At 44.5% G+C, this 17,890-nt stretch overlaps 1 protein-coding gene across 17 annotated transcripts in view; it reads left to right on the top strand.

Annotated features, from left to right (window-relative positions):
• The window catches only part of TUBD1 (tubulin delta 1), a 33,466-nt gene extending 15,983 nt beyond the window's left edge, over window positions 1-17,483 (top strand). For 8 of the 17 annotated variants that reach the window (XM_001138509.7, XM_024350703.3, XM_054670533.2 and 5 more), the window contains 4 exons: window positions 2,403-2,567; window positions 10,373-10,513; window positions 13,256-13,439; window positions 16,541-17,483. In XM_001138509.7, the coding sequence (XP_001138509.1) occupies window positions 2,403-2,567; window positions 10,373-10,513; window positions 13,256-13,439; window positions 16,541-16,643 (593 nt within the window). In that variant the 3' untranslated portion in view covers window positions 16,644-17,483. The remainder of the gene's footprint in view (window positions 1-2,402; window positions 2,568-10,372; window positions 10,514-13,255; window positions 13,440-16,540) is intronic. The other 9 variants (XM_063799103.1, XM_063799102.1, XM_054670531.2 and 6 more) reach the window with 3 other exon arrangements.
• The last annotated feature ends 407 nt before the right edge of the window (window positions 17,484-17,890 follow it).

The raw sequence follows: 17,890 nt of genomic DNA, 5'->3' as shown, positions 1-17,890 counted from the left end.
GTATCCCAGCACGTTGGGAGGCTGAGGAGGGTGGATCACCTGAGGTCAGAAGTTTGAGACCAGCCTGGCCAATATGGTGAAACCCCAGCTCTACAGAAAATACAAAAATTAGCCAGGCGTGGTGGTGGGTACCTGTAATCCCAGCTACTCAGAAGACAGGCAGGAGAATTGCTTGAACCCATAAGGCAGACGTTGCAGTCAGCTGAGATTGCACCACTGCACTCCTGCCTGGGCGACAGCGAGACTCCATTTAAAAAAAAAAAAAAAGAATGGTTAAGGTAAGAGTAGCTGAACAAGAAAGCTGGAAGGGAGAACAGATTGCAACAATTAATGATTCATGCATTGGCCGGGCACCATGGCTCACTTCTGTAATCCCAGTGCTTTAGGAGGCCAGGGTGGGAAGATCGCTTGAGGCCAGGAGTTCGAAGCCAGCCTGGGCAGCATAGCAAGACCTCATCTCTACTAAGAATTTAAAAAGTGGCCGGGTGTGGTGGCTCATGCCTGTAATCCCAGCACTTTGGGAGGCCAAGACGGACAGATCACCTGAGGTTGGGAGTTCGAGACCAGCCTAACTAACATGGCGAAACCCTGTCTCTACTTAAAAAAATACAAAATTAGCCAGGCATGGTGGCACATGCCTGTAATCCCAGCTACTTGGGAGGCAGAGGCAGGAGAATTGCTTGAACCTGGGAGGCAGAGGTTGCAGTGAGCCGAGGTCACGCAATGCACTCCAGCCTGAGCAATAAGAGTGAAACTCCATCTCAAAAAAAAAAAAAAAACAGTTAGGCATGGTGGTGTGCACCTGTAATCTCAGCTACTAGGGAAGCTGAAGTGGGGCTATCGCTTAAGCCTGGGAGTTCAAGGTTGCAGAGCTTTGATTGCGCCACTGCACACCAGTTTGGACAACAGAACAAAACACTGTCTAAAAAGAAAAAAAAAAGAATTCATGCCTTGGTGCTCATGAATTATTTTCTGACTATTGTATATTTACTTGTGCTATGCAATAGAATTCAACTCTAGGTATTTTACAGAAAAGAATTCTACATTTAGAGGACACTCCATTAGCACAAGCCCGCCTGTGTAGCATCTTATAGATGTTTGTGTCAAAATTTGTTCTTTTCTTTAGGATGTACATTATGAGTTTGTACTCAGTGTTATAAAGTTTGTTTCATATTATGGTAATATATTTTTCCCTATCCTCAAGGTATTTTCTATAAACATATGAGACAGCTGTAAATGTAAAGGAAAGTAGCCTTTCTCCTTAATTCTATTTCATTGTAAATACAAGTTTCTAAAGATAGGCACATTCCTATCTTAAGGAATATCTAATCTTGTCTTCTTTCCAAATAGAGTTTCATGTTAACTTTTTTTTTTTTTTTTGAGACAGAGTCTCGCTTTGTCGCCCAGGCTGGAGTGCGATGCACTGCAACCTCTGTCTGCCGGGTTCAAGCGATTCTCCCGCCTCAGCCTCCCAAGTAGCTGGGATTACAGGTGCCTGCCACAACGCCTGGCTAATTTTCGTATTTTTAATAGAAACAGTGTTTCACCATGTTGGGCAGGCTGGTCTTAAACTCTTGACCTCATGATCTGCCCACCTAGGCCTCCGAAAGTGCTGGGATTACAGGCGTGAGCCACCGTGCCTGGCTTATATTAACTTTCATGTTAACAGGGTTTGATTATCACCTAACCAGATACGGTATGTAAAAATCTAGTAACATTTCTAAAAGAGTAGTAGGGTGGGTGCGGTGGCTCACACCTGTAATCCCAGTACTTTGGGAGGCCAAGGCAGGCAGATCATGAGATCAGGGGATCGAGACCATCCTGGCCACCATGGTGAAACCTCATCTCTACTAAAGTACAAAAAGTTAGCTGGGCGTGGTGGTACGTGCTTGTAGTCTCAGCTACTCAGGAGGCTGAGACGGGAATCGCTTGATCGTGGGAGGCAGAGGTTGCAGTGAGCCGAGATCACGCCACTGCACTCCTCCAGCCTGGTGACAGAACAAGACTCCATCCCAAAAAAAAAAAAAAAAAAAGAATATAATAATATTTAGTGAACATAGAATGACAAGAAAAGCATATCAGTTCTCATGTGTACTTTGTTTTCCTGGAGTTTACCTAAATATTTCATTCACATTTCCAGTTATTCAGCTTCTAAATTGTAGTTTGCTTTTTGGCAAAGTGTATTTTCTCACTCATGCTCAAGTCAGTGCTAATTGAAGCAAAGAGGTGGTGTGTAATAGACATTGTCTCTGAAATTGTATTTATATTAAAGATTAAATAATTCTGATCTGAGAAGAGAAAAAACATTTGGCCCAGAAAACCTTCAAATCATGGTTATATATAGACTATTGGCAACAATGTAGAATAAAAAAAAATTAGTTCAGATTTTTTTTTCTTTACAGGAGACTTAATGGAGCATTTAGTTCCCCATCCTGAATTCAAGATGCTGAGCGTTCGTAACATTCCTCACATGTCTGAGAATTCATTGGCATACACCACATTTACTTGGGCTGGCCTCCTCAAGCATTTGAGACAGATGCTCATTTCTAATGCAAAGATGGAAGAAGGTAAAGAGTAGTCCAAAAATATGCAGCCCACAAGCTGGAAAAAATGTCTGTCCTGAAGTCTCAATATAAACTGGCTTGGACCAGTTTAAATAATGGTCCCTTTTTCTGGCTAGAGAGACTCCGGCAGAAACTCACCAGGACATCTTAGGAGGGTTTCTTAATCACTTCACAGTTTCATTACCAAAAGACATTTCAAATGAGTGCCAGATTTTTTTTTAATTTTTATTTTAATCAAAGTAATAAATGAACATAGTTTTAAAAATCAAGTAGCCAAAACTCATTTAAATATATACTTAAATCCATACATTGCACTGTATTTAAATTATATCTCAATTTTTTTTTTTTTTTTTTTTTTTTTTTTTGAGACTGAGTCTTGCTCTGTCGCCCAGGCTGGAGTGCAGTGGCGTGATCTCAGCTCACTGCAACCTCCGCCTCCCGGGTTCACACCATTCTCCTGCCTCAGCCTCCCGAGTAGCTGGGACTACAGGCGCCTGCCACCACGCCCGGCTAATTTTTTGTATTTTTAGTAGAGGCGGGGTTTCACCGTGTTAGCCAGGATGGTCTCAATCTCCTGACCTCGTGATCCACCCATCTTGGCCTCCCAAAGTGCTGGGATTACAAGAGTGAGCCACCGTGCCTGGCCAATTATATCTCAGTTTTTTATTTTTTATTTATTTTATTTTTTTGAGATGGAATCTTGCTCTGTCACCCAGGCTGGAGTGCAGTGGCGCGATCTCGGCTCACTGCAACCTCTGCCTCCCGGATTCAAGCAGTTCTTCTGCCTCAGCCTCCCAAGGAGCTGGGATTACAGGCGTGTGCTACCATGCCTGGCTAATTTTCTTGTATTTTTAGTAGAGACGAGGTTTCACCATATTGGCCAGGCTGGTCTCGAACTCCTGACCTTGTGATCCACCCACCTCGACCTCCCAAAGTGCTGGGATTACAGGTATGAGCCACTGCGCCCGGCCTATATCTCAGTTTTTTAAAAGGTCAAGTAATGGGCCAGGTATGGTGGCTCATACCTATAATCCTAGCACTTTGGGAGGCCAAGGCAGGAGAAGCACTTGAGCCCAGGAGTTCGAGACCAGTCTGGGCAACATGGCAAAACCCCATCTCTACAAGAAATATAAAAAATTATCTGGACATGGTGACATGGGCCTGTATTCCCAGCAACTTAGGAGGCTGAGGTGGGAGGATCACCTGAGCCCAGGAGGTCAAGGCTGCAGTGAGCTGTGATCACACAACTGCACTTCAGCCTGGGTGACAGAGTGAGACCCTTTCTCAAAAAAAAAAAAAAAACAACAACAGAAAACAACTTAAGTAATGTCTGGTATGAATTTATGACAAGGAAAAACAGCAATCCTACACCTCCCCATTACACAGATGAAACTACTTTCAACGTCTAGCTATTTCATCTACAATTTGCCTCCATAGTTATAAATGTCTTACTTATATTGTTATCTCTTGCATTCCTAGTGTGAAAATTGAGAATTGGCCTGGGCACAGTAGCTCACGCCTGTAATCCCAGCACTTTGGGAGGTTGAGGTGGGTGGATCACCTGAGGTCAGGAGTTCGAGACCAGCCTGGCCAACATGGCGAAACCCCTTCTTTACTAAAAAATACAAAAAAATTAGCCGGGCGTGGTGGCAGTCGCCTGTAATTCCTGGGAAGCTGAGGCAGGAGAATTGCTTGAACCCGGGAGGCAGAGGTTACAGTGAGCTAAGATAGTGCCATTGCATTCCAGCCTGGGTGATAACAGTGAAACTCCATCTCAAAAAAAAAAAAAGAAAATTGAGAATTGAATCATCTTACACCCCCTCTACACACACACACACACACACACACACACACACACACACACTCCCATTTTCATATATATACTGACACATGTGCACACTCACACATACTCACACATTCTTCATTCTTCCTTCTAACATACTTGGGAGTTAGATCAGTTTTCAATGTTTGTACTACTTTTGCTATCTAAATATTATTCAGAGTAGAGCCTTGTGTACATAGATTATATTTTTTTGTGTGTACAGTTTATTTTTCCCTCCTGGAGTTGTTAATCATTATATTTATTCAGTTGATATTTTCTGTACCTATTACCAACTTATCCTGAAACTTTTCTGTAAAAAAATGAATCCCTTCTCAGATGTGATGGCTCACGCCTGTAATCTCAGCACTTTGGGAGGCTAAGGCAGGAGGATCGCTTGAGGCCAGAAGTTCAAAACTAGCTTGAGCAACAAAGCAAGACCCCATCTCTAAAAAGATAATTTAAAAAAATTAGCTGGCCCGGCAGGGTGGCTCACGCCTGTTAGCCAGCACTTTGGGAGGCCGAGGCAGACAAGTTCAGAAGATCGAGACCATCCTGGCTAACACGGATGTAGTAGAAACCCCATCTCTACTAAAAATACAAAAAATTAGTGAGGCGTGATGGCACACACTTGTAATCCCAGCTACCCAAGAGGCTGAGGCAGGAGAGTGGCTTGAACCCAGGAGGCAGAGGTTGCAGCGAGCTGAGATCACACCCCTGCTCTCCAGCCTGGGCAACAGAGCGAGACTCTGTCTCAAAAAAAAAAATTAGCTGGGCATAGTGGTATGCACCTGTAGTACTAGCTACTTGGGAGGGTGAGGCAGGAGAATCCCTTGAACCAAGGGGTTTGAGTTTAAAATGAGCTGTGATCATGCCACTGCACTCCAGCCTGGGCAACAGAGCAAAACCCTGTCTCAAAAATAAAAAAAAAGAATTCTTTCTCAATATGTTTAAACCCATCAGGTAAGTGATTACTTCCATTATCTGCCTAGAGACATCTTCTGGAAGGCATTTATCTTCCCATTCCATTCTGGACTGACTGCTCTCTAGGCTTGATAAGCAGCCAGCCCTGGCATCTCTGCTTGCCTCATCCTGATTTATATCTGTACCTCCTAGATTTCAAATCTGCTTTCTTGATTTATTCCCTCATATTGATGGACCATACCTTTCAGGAGCTCCCTAAGAGAGTACAAGGAAATTAAAATGTTTGAGGCTACAAATATCTTCATTCTGGCCGGGTGCAGTGGCTCACACCTGTAATCCCAGCACTTTGGGAGGCCAAGGCAGGTGAAACATGAGGTCAGAGATCGAGACCATCCTTGCTAACATGGTGAAACCCCGTCTCTACTAAAAATACAAAAAATTAGCCAGGCATGGTGGCGGGCGCCTGTAGTCCCAGCTACTCAGGAGGCTAAGGCAGGAGAATTGCTTGAACTTGGGAGGCAGAGGGAAGTTGCAGTGAGCTGAGATCGTGTCACTGCACTCCAGCCTCGGCGACAGAGCGAGACCCTGTCTCAAAAATAAATAAATATCATAATTCTGTTCTGCCATTGCATTTGAATGATAGTTTGGCCAGGGATAGGATTCTAGGTTGGGAATCATTTTCTTTTTACTGAGTATTTCGAAGCCAGTGCTCTATCATCTTCTCACTTGCAGCGTTGCTGTTGAGAAGTCTCAGGTCGTTCTGATTCCCAATCCTATTTTGTTATCTCTTGAAGCTTTTAGGATTTTCTCTTTGTCCCCAGCATTCTGAAAGTACTTGACATGGGTCTTTGGTTTATCTCAGTAGAAGGTAAGCTTTATTTAATCTATTTGGTTTACTGTTGCATCTTTGGAGCCTGGAACGGTAAACGCTCAGTGATTATTTGCTGAGTTAGTTGCTCCGGGCACTGAATGGACCCTTACGGACATTGCAGACTTGTGTGGGTTTCACAGTAAGGTGATCTGCCTGGCCATTTTATTGCTGGACTTCCAAATATCATACTCAGCGTATCTTATCTCTTGATCAGTTGCTTCCTCCTCCATCTCTTTCCTGAAGGCATGATAAGCCTGGCTGCCAGCCTTTTTAGAGCTGGACAGGGAAGACATGGACTGTTACACTTTCCTGCAAAGGCTGCTGGTTTTCCAAAGGTTCTCTACAGGGCTGTGCCAGGTGTCACTGAGGCCAGAGCCTCCCAGGTTTAGCCTTTTCACAGCAGAAACCTTCTAGGGTGGAAGAGCACACTCCTCCTACTGCAGGGAGTGGGGAAGGGGCTCTCACTGCTTCTCAAATAGATTTTTAGTTAATCCTCCTGTATTTTTACACTTTGATTTTTTTTTTTTTTTTTTTTTTTTTTTTTTTTTGAGATGGAGTCACACTCTGTCGCCTAAGATGATGCAGTGGCATCATCTTGGCTCACTGCAACCTCCACCTCCCAGGTTCAGGTGATCCTCCCACCTTAGTCAGAATTCCAAGTAGCTGGGATTACCAATGTATGAATGTGTACTACCACACCTAGCTAATTTTTGTATTTTTAGTAGAGATGCGGTTGTATCATGTTGGCCAGGCTGGTCTTGAACTCCTGACCTCAAGTGATCCACCTGCCTCAAATTCCCAAAGTGCTGGGATTACAGATATAAGCCACCGTGCGCAGCCTTTTTTTCACTTTGAAAAGTGTCTGGTCTACTTCCAGGACCTCAATTGTGGGCAAAATTTTTAGCTTTTTCTTGTTGTGCAGTCAGTAACCATTTGCTCTCCAGCTCCAAAATTTTATTGCTGTTGTATTCTCTCCTGTTCCTTTTTTTCTTGTTTGTGCTTATCCTTTTAGTGATTAAGCAGGATCTGGAGAGAGAGTGGCAGGAAACTGATATGCTCAGTCTGTCGTGTGTAACTAGAAATCACTACTAGGTATTAATAGCATATATTATACCACAAATTAAGTTAAGCTTTTATACTATGAGAGTAGATTTTCTCAACATTTATTTGTAATATCTTACGGATTTTAGATTATAGTGCCAGAGGTTTGGAGATAAGTAGAAAGTTTACATGTAAAAATAGTGCTTCCTGAATTTTTTGGCCATAGTACCTGTTTTTCGAGCAATACCTGTTAATACCACAAGGAACACAATGTTCCTTAGAGTCATGTGAGACATGCTGCTCAGAGCTCTCTTAGGTCAATAAACCACAGTTTGCTGAGTTCCCATGTGGAACTTTTAGGGTGTCAACATTTTTTCTTTTTTCTTTTTTTTTTTTGGCGGGGGGGACAGAATCTTGCTCTGTCACCCAGGCTGGAGTGCAGTGGCGTGATCTTGGCTCACTGCAACTGCAGCCTCCCAGTTGAAGCGATTCTTTTGCCTCAGCCTCCCGAATAGCTGGGACTACAGGTGCGCACCACCATGCCCGTCTAATTTTTGTATTTTTTTTAGTAGAGACGGGGTTTCACCATATTGGCCAGGCTGGTCTTGAACTCCTGACCTTGTGATTCGCCCGCCTTGGCCTCCCAAAGTTCTGGGATTATAGGCAGGAGCCACCATGCCCGGCCGGGTGTCAGCATTTTTTCACAGTTGTATAGTTTGAACATATAAATGTTTTCATACACATGTATGAATAGTATATGAATAAATATATATATATGGCACAAACCAGGTTGAAGGATCTAGTTTTATAACTCTTCATATATTCTTTGCTCTGTGGGAAGATTTTGTTTTGTTTTGTTTTTGAGATGGGGTTTCACTCTGTCACGTAGGCTGGAGTGCAGTGGCGCAATCATAGCTCAATGCAGCCTCAAACTCCTGGGCTCAAGTGATCCTCCTATTGCAGCTTCCTATAGCTAGGACTACAGGTGTGTACCACCATAAGTGACTAATTTTCTTATTTATTTATTTATTTATTTATTTATTTATTTATTTTTTGAGATGGAGTCTCGCTCTGTCACCAGGCTGGAGTGCAGTGGCGCAATATTGGCTGACTGCAACCTCCGCCTCCCGGGTTCAAGCGATTCCCCTGCCTCAGCCTCCTGAGTAGCTGGGACTACAGGCGTGTGCCACCACGCCCAGCTAATTTTTGTATTTTTAGTAGAGATGGGGTTTCACCATGTTGGCCAGTATGGTCTCGATCTCTTGAACTCGTGATCCCCCACCTCTGCCTCGCAAAGTGCTGGGATTACAGGCATGAGCCACTGCACCTGGCCTAATTTTGTTATTTCTTTTATTTTTGTAGAGATGGGGTCTGACTATGTTGCCCAGGCTAGTCTTGAACTCCTGGTTTCAAGTGATCCTTCCACCTCAGCCTCTCAAAGTGCTGGGATTACAGGCATGAGCCACCGCGCCTGGCCTCTACGTAAAGATTTACCCTATTTCTCTCACCATCAGTATCTGTTTCTGCATGTTCTACCATTAGGGAGAATATGTGATCCAGGAGGGAGCAAGGCAGAAGTTAATGCCCTTTTTTTTTTTTTTTTTTTGACATGGAGTCTCGCTCTGTTGCCCAGGGTGGAGTGCAGTGGCACGATCTTGGCTCACTGCAGCCTCTGCCTCCTGGGTTCAAACGATTCTCCTGCCTCAGTCTCCCAAGTAGCTGAGATTACAGGCACCTGCCACTACACCCAGCTAATTTTTTTTTTTTTTTTTTTTTTAGTGGAGATGGGGTTTCACCATTTTGGCCAGGCTGGTCTCAAACTCCTCACCTCAAGTGATCCGCCTGCCTCAGCCTCCCAAAGTGCTAGGATTACAGGCGTAAGCCAGCATGCCCGGCCTTGAAGTTAACGCCTTTTGTGACCTTTTGTGATGTTATTTCTGCAACATCCTTTTGGTTAAGGTCAGCCCTCTCCAGTGTGAGAGCATACTGCCCAAGGGCTTGAATACCAAGAAGCAAAGATGATTGGGGTCATTTTGGAGGCTGACTACTGTTCTCTGCGCTGTCCCTAAGTCATGTCCTCCCACATGCACAGTACACTCCTCCCCTCCCAAAGCCCCCAAAAGTTACATCCCATTAGCACATCGGTCCAAAATCTTATCCTCCAAAAGCAGCATGGATTTATACTCCTCAAGTGGGATTTCTCGCACTGTCACCCAGGCTGGAGTGCAGTGGCAGTATCACGGCTCACTGTAGCCTCGACCTCCTGGGCTTAGGCAATTCTCCCCACTCAGTTTCTCAAGTAGCTGGGACTATAGGTGCAAGCCACAGATGCCAGACAAATTTTTGTATTTTTTTAAGAAGCAGAGTCCGCTATTTTGTCCAGGCTGGTCTTGAACTCCTGGACTCAAGAGATCCTCCCAGCGCAGCCTACCAAACTGCTGGGATTACAGGCATGAGCCACCACACCCATCCTAAGATTTCTTGAGTATAGCCCTTTGAGTACAATTTTTTGCCCTAACAAAGTCTAGTGGAGTAGGCATAGGAGAATTGGTAGACCCTCCCTTTTAAACAGGAAAAATGATGCCTATAGTCCCAGCTACATCAGAGGATAAGGCGGGAGGATCATTTGAGCCCAGGAGTTTGAGGCTGCAGTGAGGTATGATCACACCTGTGAATAGCCACTGCACTCCAGCCTGGGTGACATAGCGAGAGACCCTGTCCAAAAAAAAAACCTAAAATACACATACCACAAGACCATTTTTCTCCTCTTGTTCAAAGCCATTTATAAAATCTCTTGCTTTTGGGCTGGGTGCAGTGGCTCACGCCTGTAATCCCAGCATTTTGGGAGGCTGAGGCAGGCAGATCATTTGAGGTCAGGAGTTCGAGACCAGCCTGGCCAGCATGGTGAAACCCCATCTCTACTAAAAATACAAAAAAATTAGCTGGGCGTGATGGCACACACCTGTAATCCTGTCTACCCAGCTACTGGGGGAGACTGAGGCAGGAGAATCGCTTGATCCTGGGAGACGGAGGTTGCAGTGAGCCAAGATCATGCCACTGCACTCCAGCCTGGGCAACAGAGTGAGACTCCATCTCAAAAAACTAAGTAAATAAAATAAAATAAAACCTCTTGCTTTTTTTTTCTTTTGGTAGGTATTGATAGGCATGTACGGCCTCCTTTATCAGGACTTCCTCCTCTTAGTAAAATGTCTCTCAACAAGGACCTGCATTTTAACACTTCCATTGCTAACTTGGTCATTCTTCGTGGGAAAGATGTGCAAAGTGCAGATGTGGGTAAGAAATTCAGGTGAAAATTAAGATTTACATTTTGTACCTGTACATGCTATATGGTACAAATGGTTTTTAAAAAGTCCCTGTGTTCTTGGAGAAAGGAAAGTAATAACTGTGTGTTTTAGTGGCAAAATTTGACCATGGCATCAGTTAGTATGTGACTAGACACCAATATAGAAGTGGTTTAAAGAAGATAAAAGTATAATTCCTTTAGCCGGGTGTGGTAGCACACGCATGTAGTCCCAGTTACTTGGGAGGCTGAGGCAGAAGGATAGCTTGAGCCTAGGAGGTCAAGGCTGCAGTGAGCCATCATTATGGCACTGCCCTCCAGCCTTGGCAACAGAGCAAGACCCTGTCTCTATTAAAAAAAAAAAAAAAAAAGAATTGTTTTCTGAACATCTGGCTGCCCTGTCACCCTTACTTTACCATCTGGCTGCCTCCTTATAGAAATGAGCAGAGAAGGACCTGCCTCCTTTCCTTTTTTTTTTTTTTTTTTTTGAGACGGGGTCTCACTCTGTTGCCCAAGCTGGAGTGCAGTGGTGTGATCTCGGCTCAGTGCAACCTCCGCCTCCCAGGTTCAAGCAGTTCTGCTGCCTCAGCCTCCTGAGTAGCTGAGATTACAAGCAGATGCCAGCATGCTGGGCTAATTTTTGTATTTTTAGTAGAGACGGGGTTTCTCCATGTTGGCCAGGCTGGTCTCAAACTCCTAACCTCAGGTGATCTGCCCACCTCAGCCTCCCAAAGTGTTGGGATTACAGGCGTGAGCCACTGCGCCCAGCTAGGCTTGCCTCCTTTTCTGAAAGTCCCATATCACACTTGAATTTCTGTCCCATTGACTGGGACCGAGTTCTGTGCCACACCTCACTGCAAGTTCAGTTAAAGTTTAGGGGAATTGATACTAAGGAAGAAGGGGTGAGCGGGAATTGCTAAGGAGCAGGAATTGCTGGACAACCAGTGGTATCTGTGAAAAGCATTTTGTTACAAATTTTTCAGGAAGTTGAAAGAGCATTATTCTTCTTGTGTGTGTGTGAGACAGAGTCTCACTCTGTCACCCAGGCTGGAGTGCAGTGGTGTAATCTCAGCTCACTGCAACCTCTGCCTCCCAGGTTCAAGTGATTCTCCTGCCTCAGCCTCCCAAGTAGCTGGGATTATAGGCATGCGCCACCATGCCCGGTTGATTTTTTTATTTTTAGTAGAGATGGGATTTGACCATATTGACCAGGCTGGTCTCAAACTGCAGACCTCAAGTGATCCACCTGCCTCGGCCTCCCATAGTGCTGGGATTACAGGTGTGAGCCACTGCGCCCAGCTGAAAGGGCATTATTCTTACTAGCTTTGTTTTTCTATGGCAAGTTTCCAGGTTCATTTTATCATGACTTCAGCAAGTATCATGTTTGCTACTTCTTGTTGTGATGCAAAGAAAACCAAGGCCCAGCACAGTGGCACGTATATGTAATCCCAGCACTTCGGCAGGCTAAGTCGGGAGGATCGCTTGAGGCTAGGAGTTCGAAACCAGCCTGGGCAACATAACGAGACCCCATCTCCACAAAGAATTTTAAACTTTAGCCAAGTATAGTGGTGCACACCTGTAGTCCCAGCTACTAGGGAGACTGAAGCAGGAGGATCACTTGAACCCAGGAGTTTGAGGCTGCAGTGACCAATGATGGTGGTGCTACTGTACTCCAGCCTGGGCGACGAGTGAGATCCATTATCAAAAAGAAAAAAGAAAACCGAACAATCTAGTCCCTGTAATGCCCCTTAGAGAAAGAACAAATAATAATTTAAAATAGGGCCAGTCACAGTGGCTCTCACCTGTAATCCCAGCACTTTGGCAGAGGTGGGACGATTGCTTGGGCCTAGAAGTTTGAGACCAGCTTGGGCAACATAGTGAGACCCCATCTCTACAAAAAATAAAAATATTAGGCATGGTGGCGTGTGCCTGTAGTCCCAGCTACTTGGGAGGCTGAGGTGGGAGGATCACTTAAGGGCAGGAGGTGAAGGCTGCAGTGAGCTGTGATAGTGCCTCTGCACACCAGCCTGGTGACAGACCAAGATCCTGTCTCAAAACAAAACAAAACAAAACAAAACTAGCAGTATATTATTTTCGAATAAATGATCCATATTCATTGTACAGAAAAGAAAGGGACCAGTGCAGTGGCTCATGCCTATAATCCTAGCACTTTGGGAGGCTGAGGCAGGTGGATCACTTGAGGCCAGGAGTTCGAGACCAGCCTGGCCAACATGGTGAAACCCCATCTCTACAAAAAATACAACAATTAGCCAGGCATGGTGGCGGGCACCTGTAATCCCAGCTACTCAGGAGGCTAAGGTGGGAGGATTGCTTGAGCCCAGGAAGTAGAGGTTGCAGTGAGCCAACATCATGCCACTGCACCCCAGCCTGGGCAACAGGCTGTCTCAAAAAAAAAAAAAATTAGTAATAATTCACACCTTTCAGAAAAGTGTTAAGAAGAATGCACACCACCATGTACAGCTAATATTTTTTATTTTTAGTAGAGCTGGGGTTTTACTGTGTTGCCCAGGCTGGTCTCAAACTCCTGGGCTCAAGCAATCTACCCTCCTCCGCCTCCTAAATTGCTGGAAGTCACTGCACCAGCCATCACAAGTTTTAAAAGGCAAAAAAAAAGATCTCTGATGAAATAGACAAGAAAATATCTGTTTGTTTATTTGTTTTCACAATTACTAATTTATGCTATAAAAAGATGGCTTATCTTGTTTTTACTCTAGAGGGATTTAAAGATCCAGCTCTGTATACTTCCTGGTTGAAGCCTGTTAATGCTTTCAACGTGTGGAAAACCCAGCGGGCCTTTAGCAAATATGAGAAGTCTGCAGTGTTGGTCAGCAACAGCCAGTTCTTAGTAAAACCACTTGATATGATTGTTGGGAAGGCATGGAATATGTTTGCTTCAAAGTAAGTATAAAATAAGTCTACAAACCTTTCTCTTTTTTTTTTTTTTTTTTTTTTTGAGACAGAGTCTCACTCTGTTGCCCAGGCTGGAGTGCAGTGAGTGCACGATCTCGGCTCACTGGCTCACTGCAACCTCCGCCTCCCGAGTTTAAGTGATTCTCCTGCTGCAGCCTCCCAAGTAGCTGGGATTACAGGCGCCTACCACCACACTCAGCTAATTTTTGTATTTTTAGTAGAGGCAGGGTTTCACCATGTTGCTCAGGCTGGTCTCGAACTTCTGACCTCGGGATCTGCCCACCTCAGCCTCCCAAAGTGCTGGGATTACAGGCGTGAGCCACCATGCACTGCAGCCTTTCTAACTTATAAGCAGATACTGTAGCGTTAAAGCATGAGGTCTGATCTGCAGGAAGCATAGTTACTACTTTGTAGGTGTGAAGGTATGAAGCCTTGGGCACGTGACTTCAGTCTTCATTGCCTCATCTGTATAAGTGGGTCCTAACTGAGGACATTTCTGGCGAGGATAAGATAAGATAATCTTGTAAAACAGCTAGTACAGTGCCTGGCTAGTAAATGCTCAGTAATTGTTTGACATTATTAAAGTGGAATTTTATTATGAAGCAGGGACAATAAGATAGTTTTCAAAAATAAGATCCAGCCGGGCATGGTGGCTCACACCTGTAATCCCAGCACTTTGGGAGGCTGAGGCGAGCAGATCAGCTGAGGTCAGGATTTCAAGACCAGCCTGGCCAACAGGGTGAAACCCCATCTCTATTAAAAATACAAAAATTAGCTTGGCATAGTGGTGGGTGCCTGTAATCCCAGCTACTTGGGAGGCTGAGGCAGGAGAATCGATTGAACCCAGGAGGTGGAGGTTGCAGAGAGCCGAGACTATGCCATTGCACTCCAGCCTGGGCAACAAGAGCGAGACTCCATCTCAAAAAAAAATTAAATTAAAAAACATAGGATTCTTGGGAGAGTGGAAGATCCTTATGTTCCTCAATAAGATTATGATTAAATTCAACTCAGTTTGATACTAAGAAATGTCTACTTCATACTAACATGTTTTAGCAGATTTCTTGATCTCTACCACAGTTACTTAAGTCAAAGCAAAATTCTTCAAATGAGTGGACAAGGCTTCTAACTATCTTTTTCTTTTTTTTTTTTTTTGAGATGGAGTTTCGCTGTTGTTGCCCAGACTGGAGTGCAATGGCACGATCTCTGCTCACTGCAACCTCTGCCTCCTGGGTTCAAGCAGTTCTCCCGCCTCGGCCTCCCAAGTAGCTGGGATTACAGGCATGCACCACTACACCCAGCTAATTTTGTATTTTTAGTAGAGACAGGGTTTCTCCATGTTGGCCAGGCTGGTCTCAAACTCCTGACCTCAGGTGATCCGCCCGCCTTGGCCTCCCAAGGTGCTGGGATTACCAGTGTGAGCCACTGTGCCCAGCCACCTATAACTTTCATTAGCTCGGATACCCCAGGGCCCAGCCATCCTGCATGTGACCATTCCATAAAACCCCACTCAGGCTGGGCGCGGTGGCTCACACCTGTAATTCCAGCACTTTGGGAGGCCAAGGTGGGCAAATCACAAGATCAGGAGTTTGAGACCAGCCTGGCCAACATGGTGAAACCCCGTCTCTACTAAAAACACAAAAAGTAGCTGGGCATGGTGGCGGGCACCTGTAATCCCAGCTACTTGGGAGGCTGAGGCAGGAGACTCACTTGAACCTGGGAGGTGGAGGTTGTGGTGAGCCAAGATGGTGCCACTGCACTCCAGCCCAGGCAACAGTGCGAGACTCTGTCTCAAAAACAAACAAACAAACAAAAAAACCCCACTCCACAGGGCCATGAATTCTGTCCTCTTCTGGTGTCATTCCCTTCCTACTCTCGTTAAATGGTAGCAGCCATTATTATGTCAATTTAATTCATGTCTGCCCTTGATATTCTTTTTGCACATGATTTTTGTGCCTCAGAACATTTGCGGGGAGCAGCCAGGCACGGTGGCTCACGCTTGTAACCCCAGCACTTTGGAAGGCCAAGGCAGGTGGATCACTTGAGGCCAGGAATTCAAGACCAGCCTGGCCAACATGGTGAAACCCCACCTCTACTAAAAATGCAAAAATTAGCCAGGTGTGGTGGTACGCACCTGTAATTCCCACTACTTGAGAGGCTGAGGCACAAGAATTGCTTCACCCCAGGAGGCGGAGGTCACAGTGAGACGAGATCACACCACTGCACTCCATCCTGGGTGACAGAGACAGAGCAAAACCCTGTCTCAAAAAAAAAAAAAAAAAAAAAATTTTGTGGGGTGGGAGGGATTGAGAGGACCGACCACCCTGGCATAACTACAAATTAAATGTCCTGGGAGCACCTGGGAGGCTTCACTCCATTCCTAGAACTGGACTGATGTGTTTTCTAGTTTCAAGGCTTATATGAAACTTTTCAGGCACTTTTCAGAGTTTATACTGAATATAGGGTGTTATATATATATATATATATAGAGAGAGAGAGAGAGAGAGAGAGAGAGTAGATAGCCAAATCTGAACATGCTGCTCTTTCCCGGGTGCCTCTCCTTTGCCAGTTTTTTGGACACTGAAAAACCAGGGAGCTTGACATAAATTTTGAAAGTTCAGGCTGGGCGTGGTGGCTCACACCTGTAATCCCAGCACTTTGGGAGGCCGAGGCGGGTGGATCACCTAAGGTTGGGAGTTCTTGGGAGTTCCAGAGCAGCCTGGCCATTATGGTGAAACCCCGTCTCTACTAAAAATACAAAAATTAGCTGGGTGTGGTGGCACGTTCCTGTAATCCCAGCTACTTGGGAGGCTGAGGCAGTCGAATCGCTTGAACCCAGGAGGTGGAGGTTGCAGTGAGCCGAGATCACGCCACTGCACTCCAGCCTAGGTGACAGAGCAAGACTCTGTCTCAAAAAAAAAAAAAAAAGAAAATTCACTAATCTTTGGAGTAAACAAAGCAAATATAAGACTTCTGAACGATTATGTGATCTTCAAATGTTCATCAGCTAGAAAAGGTCTGTTTATTGTTTAAGAGTTACTCATTTGCCAGACATTTTTTATTTTGTAATTTCTGTTTTTTTTTTCTACCAGAGCCTACATTCATCAGTACACAAAATTTGGAATCGAAGAAGAGGACTTTTTAGACAGTTTCACGTCATTAGAGCAGGTTGTTGCCAGTTACTGTAATCTCTGATCTTGAACAATGGGAAAAGTACCTTAAGGCATTTTTGGACTAAAATATTTTCAATACTATTTTCTCTGTAAAGTTTTCAAAGTTCTCTATCCTGGCTAACACGGTGAAATACCGTCTCTACTAAAAAATACAAAAAATTAGCCAGGTGCGGTGGCGGGTGCCTGTAGTCCCAGCTACTCGGGAGGCTGAGGCAGGAGAATGACGTGAACCCAGGAGGCGGAGCTTGCAGTGAGCCGAGATCGCGCCACTGCACTCCAGCCTGGGCGATAGAGCGAGACTCCGTCTCAAAAAAAAAAAAAAAAAAAAATATTTTCAAAGTTCCATTCTGTTAAAGTAACCACGTAGAATGCTGAGTCTATTCTGCATACTATGCCCACAGGAAAGGAAGAAAACTTTTTAAATGGAGAATCGCATGTTTTCAATGAAAACATTCACTTGGTATTTCATTTGTAAGAAAAAAAAATGGTGCTTTTATAAAGAACTTTGGGGAAACACTTTGCTGAAATGTTGGGACTCTGGAACTAGCCAAGAAAAGAGAATATTCTCTTTGTCTACATGTTCCTAAATCTTTACTCCAAAACAACTCCAAAAACAACTCACAAAGCATGAACCAAACTTTCACAGCATAATTTCAAGCTAAGGAATTGTAATTCTGTACTTAATATATTCATGTTTGAAATGAACGCTTTGAACCACAGGAGGGAGATGTTGTCAAATGCTACAGTGTGAACATGTATTTTGAATATTCTGTAACAGGGTAAGTTTCCACTCTAAGCAGCTATTTAAAAATAAATATGAGGATTTTGGTAATAAATGCTTATGCTTAAGTACAAAAGTAAATAGGTAAATGTGTACTTAGTGTGCTTTTCTTAAACTTTTTGGGCATGAGAAAATTGGCTCAAATTTTGTTTTGGATCTTGGAATGCCAGAGCAGATATTGATTTTATTCAATTATTACTTTAAAATTACTTATAATGGGCTGGGCATGGTGGCTCACACCTGTAATCCCAACACTTTGGGAGGGCAAAGTGGGAGGATCACTTGAGGCCAGGAGTTTGAGACCAGCCTGAGAAATACAGTAAGACCCCCATCTCTACAAAAAAAATTTTTTTTTAATTAGCTGGGTGTGGTGGCATACACTTGTGGTCCGAGCTACTTTGGAGGTTTGGGTGGGAGGATCACTTGAGCCTGGGAGGTTGAGGCTGCAGTGAACTGATATCGTGCCTCTGCCTTCCAGCCCGGGTGAC

Source organism: Pan troglodytes, chromosome 19 (genome assembly GCF_028858775.2).
Source record: "Pan troglodytes isolate AG18354 chromosome 19, NHGRI_mPanTro3-v2.0_pri, whole genome shotgun sequence".
Classification (NCBI taxonomy): Eukaryota; Metazoa; Chordata; class Mammalia; order Primates; family Hominidae; genus Pan; species Pan troglodytes.
The sequence above is the reverse complement of the archived record's forward strand: the minus strand, read 5'-3'. Positions and strand labels throughout refer to the sequence as shown.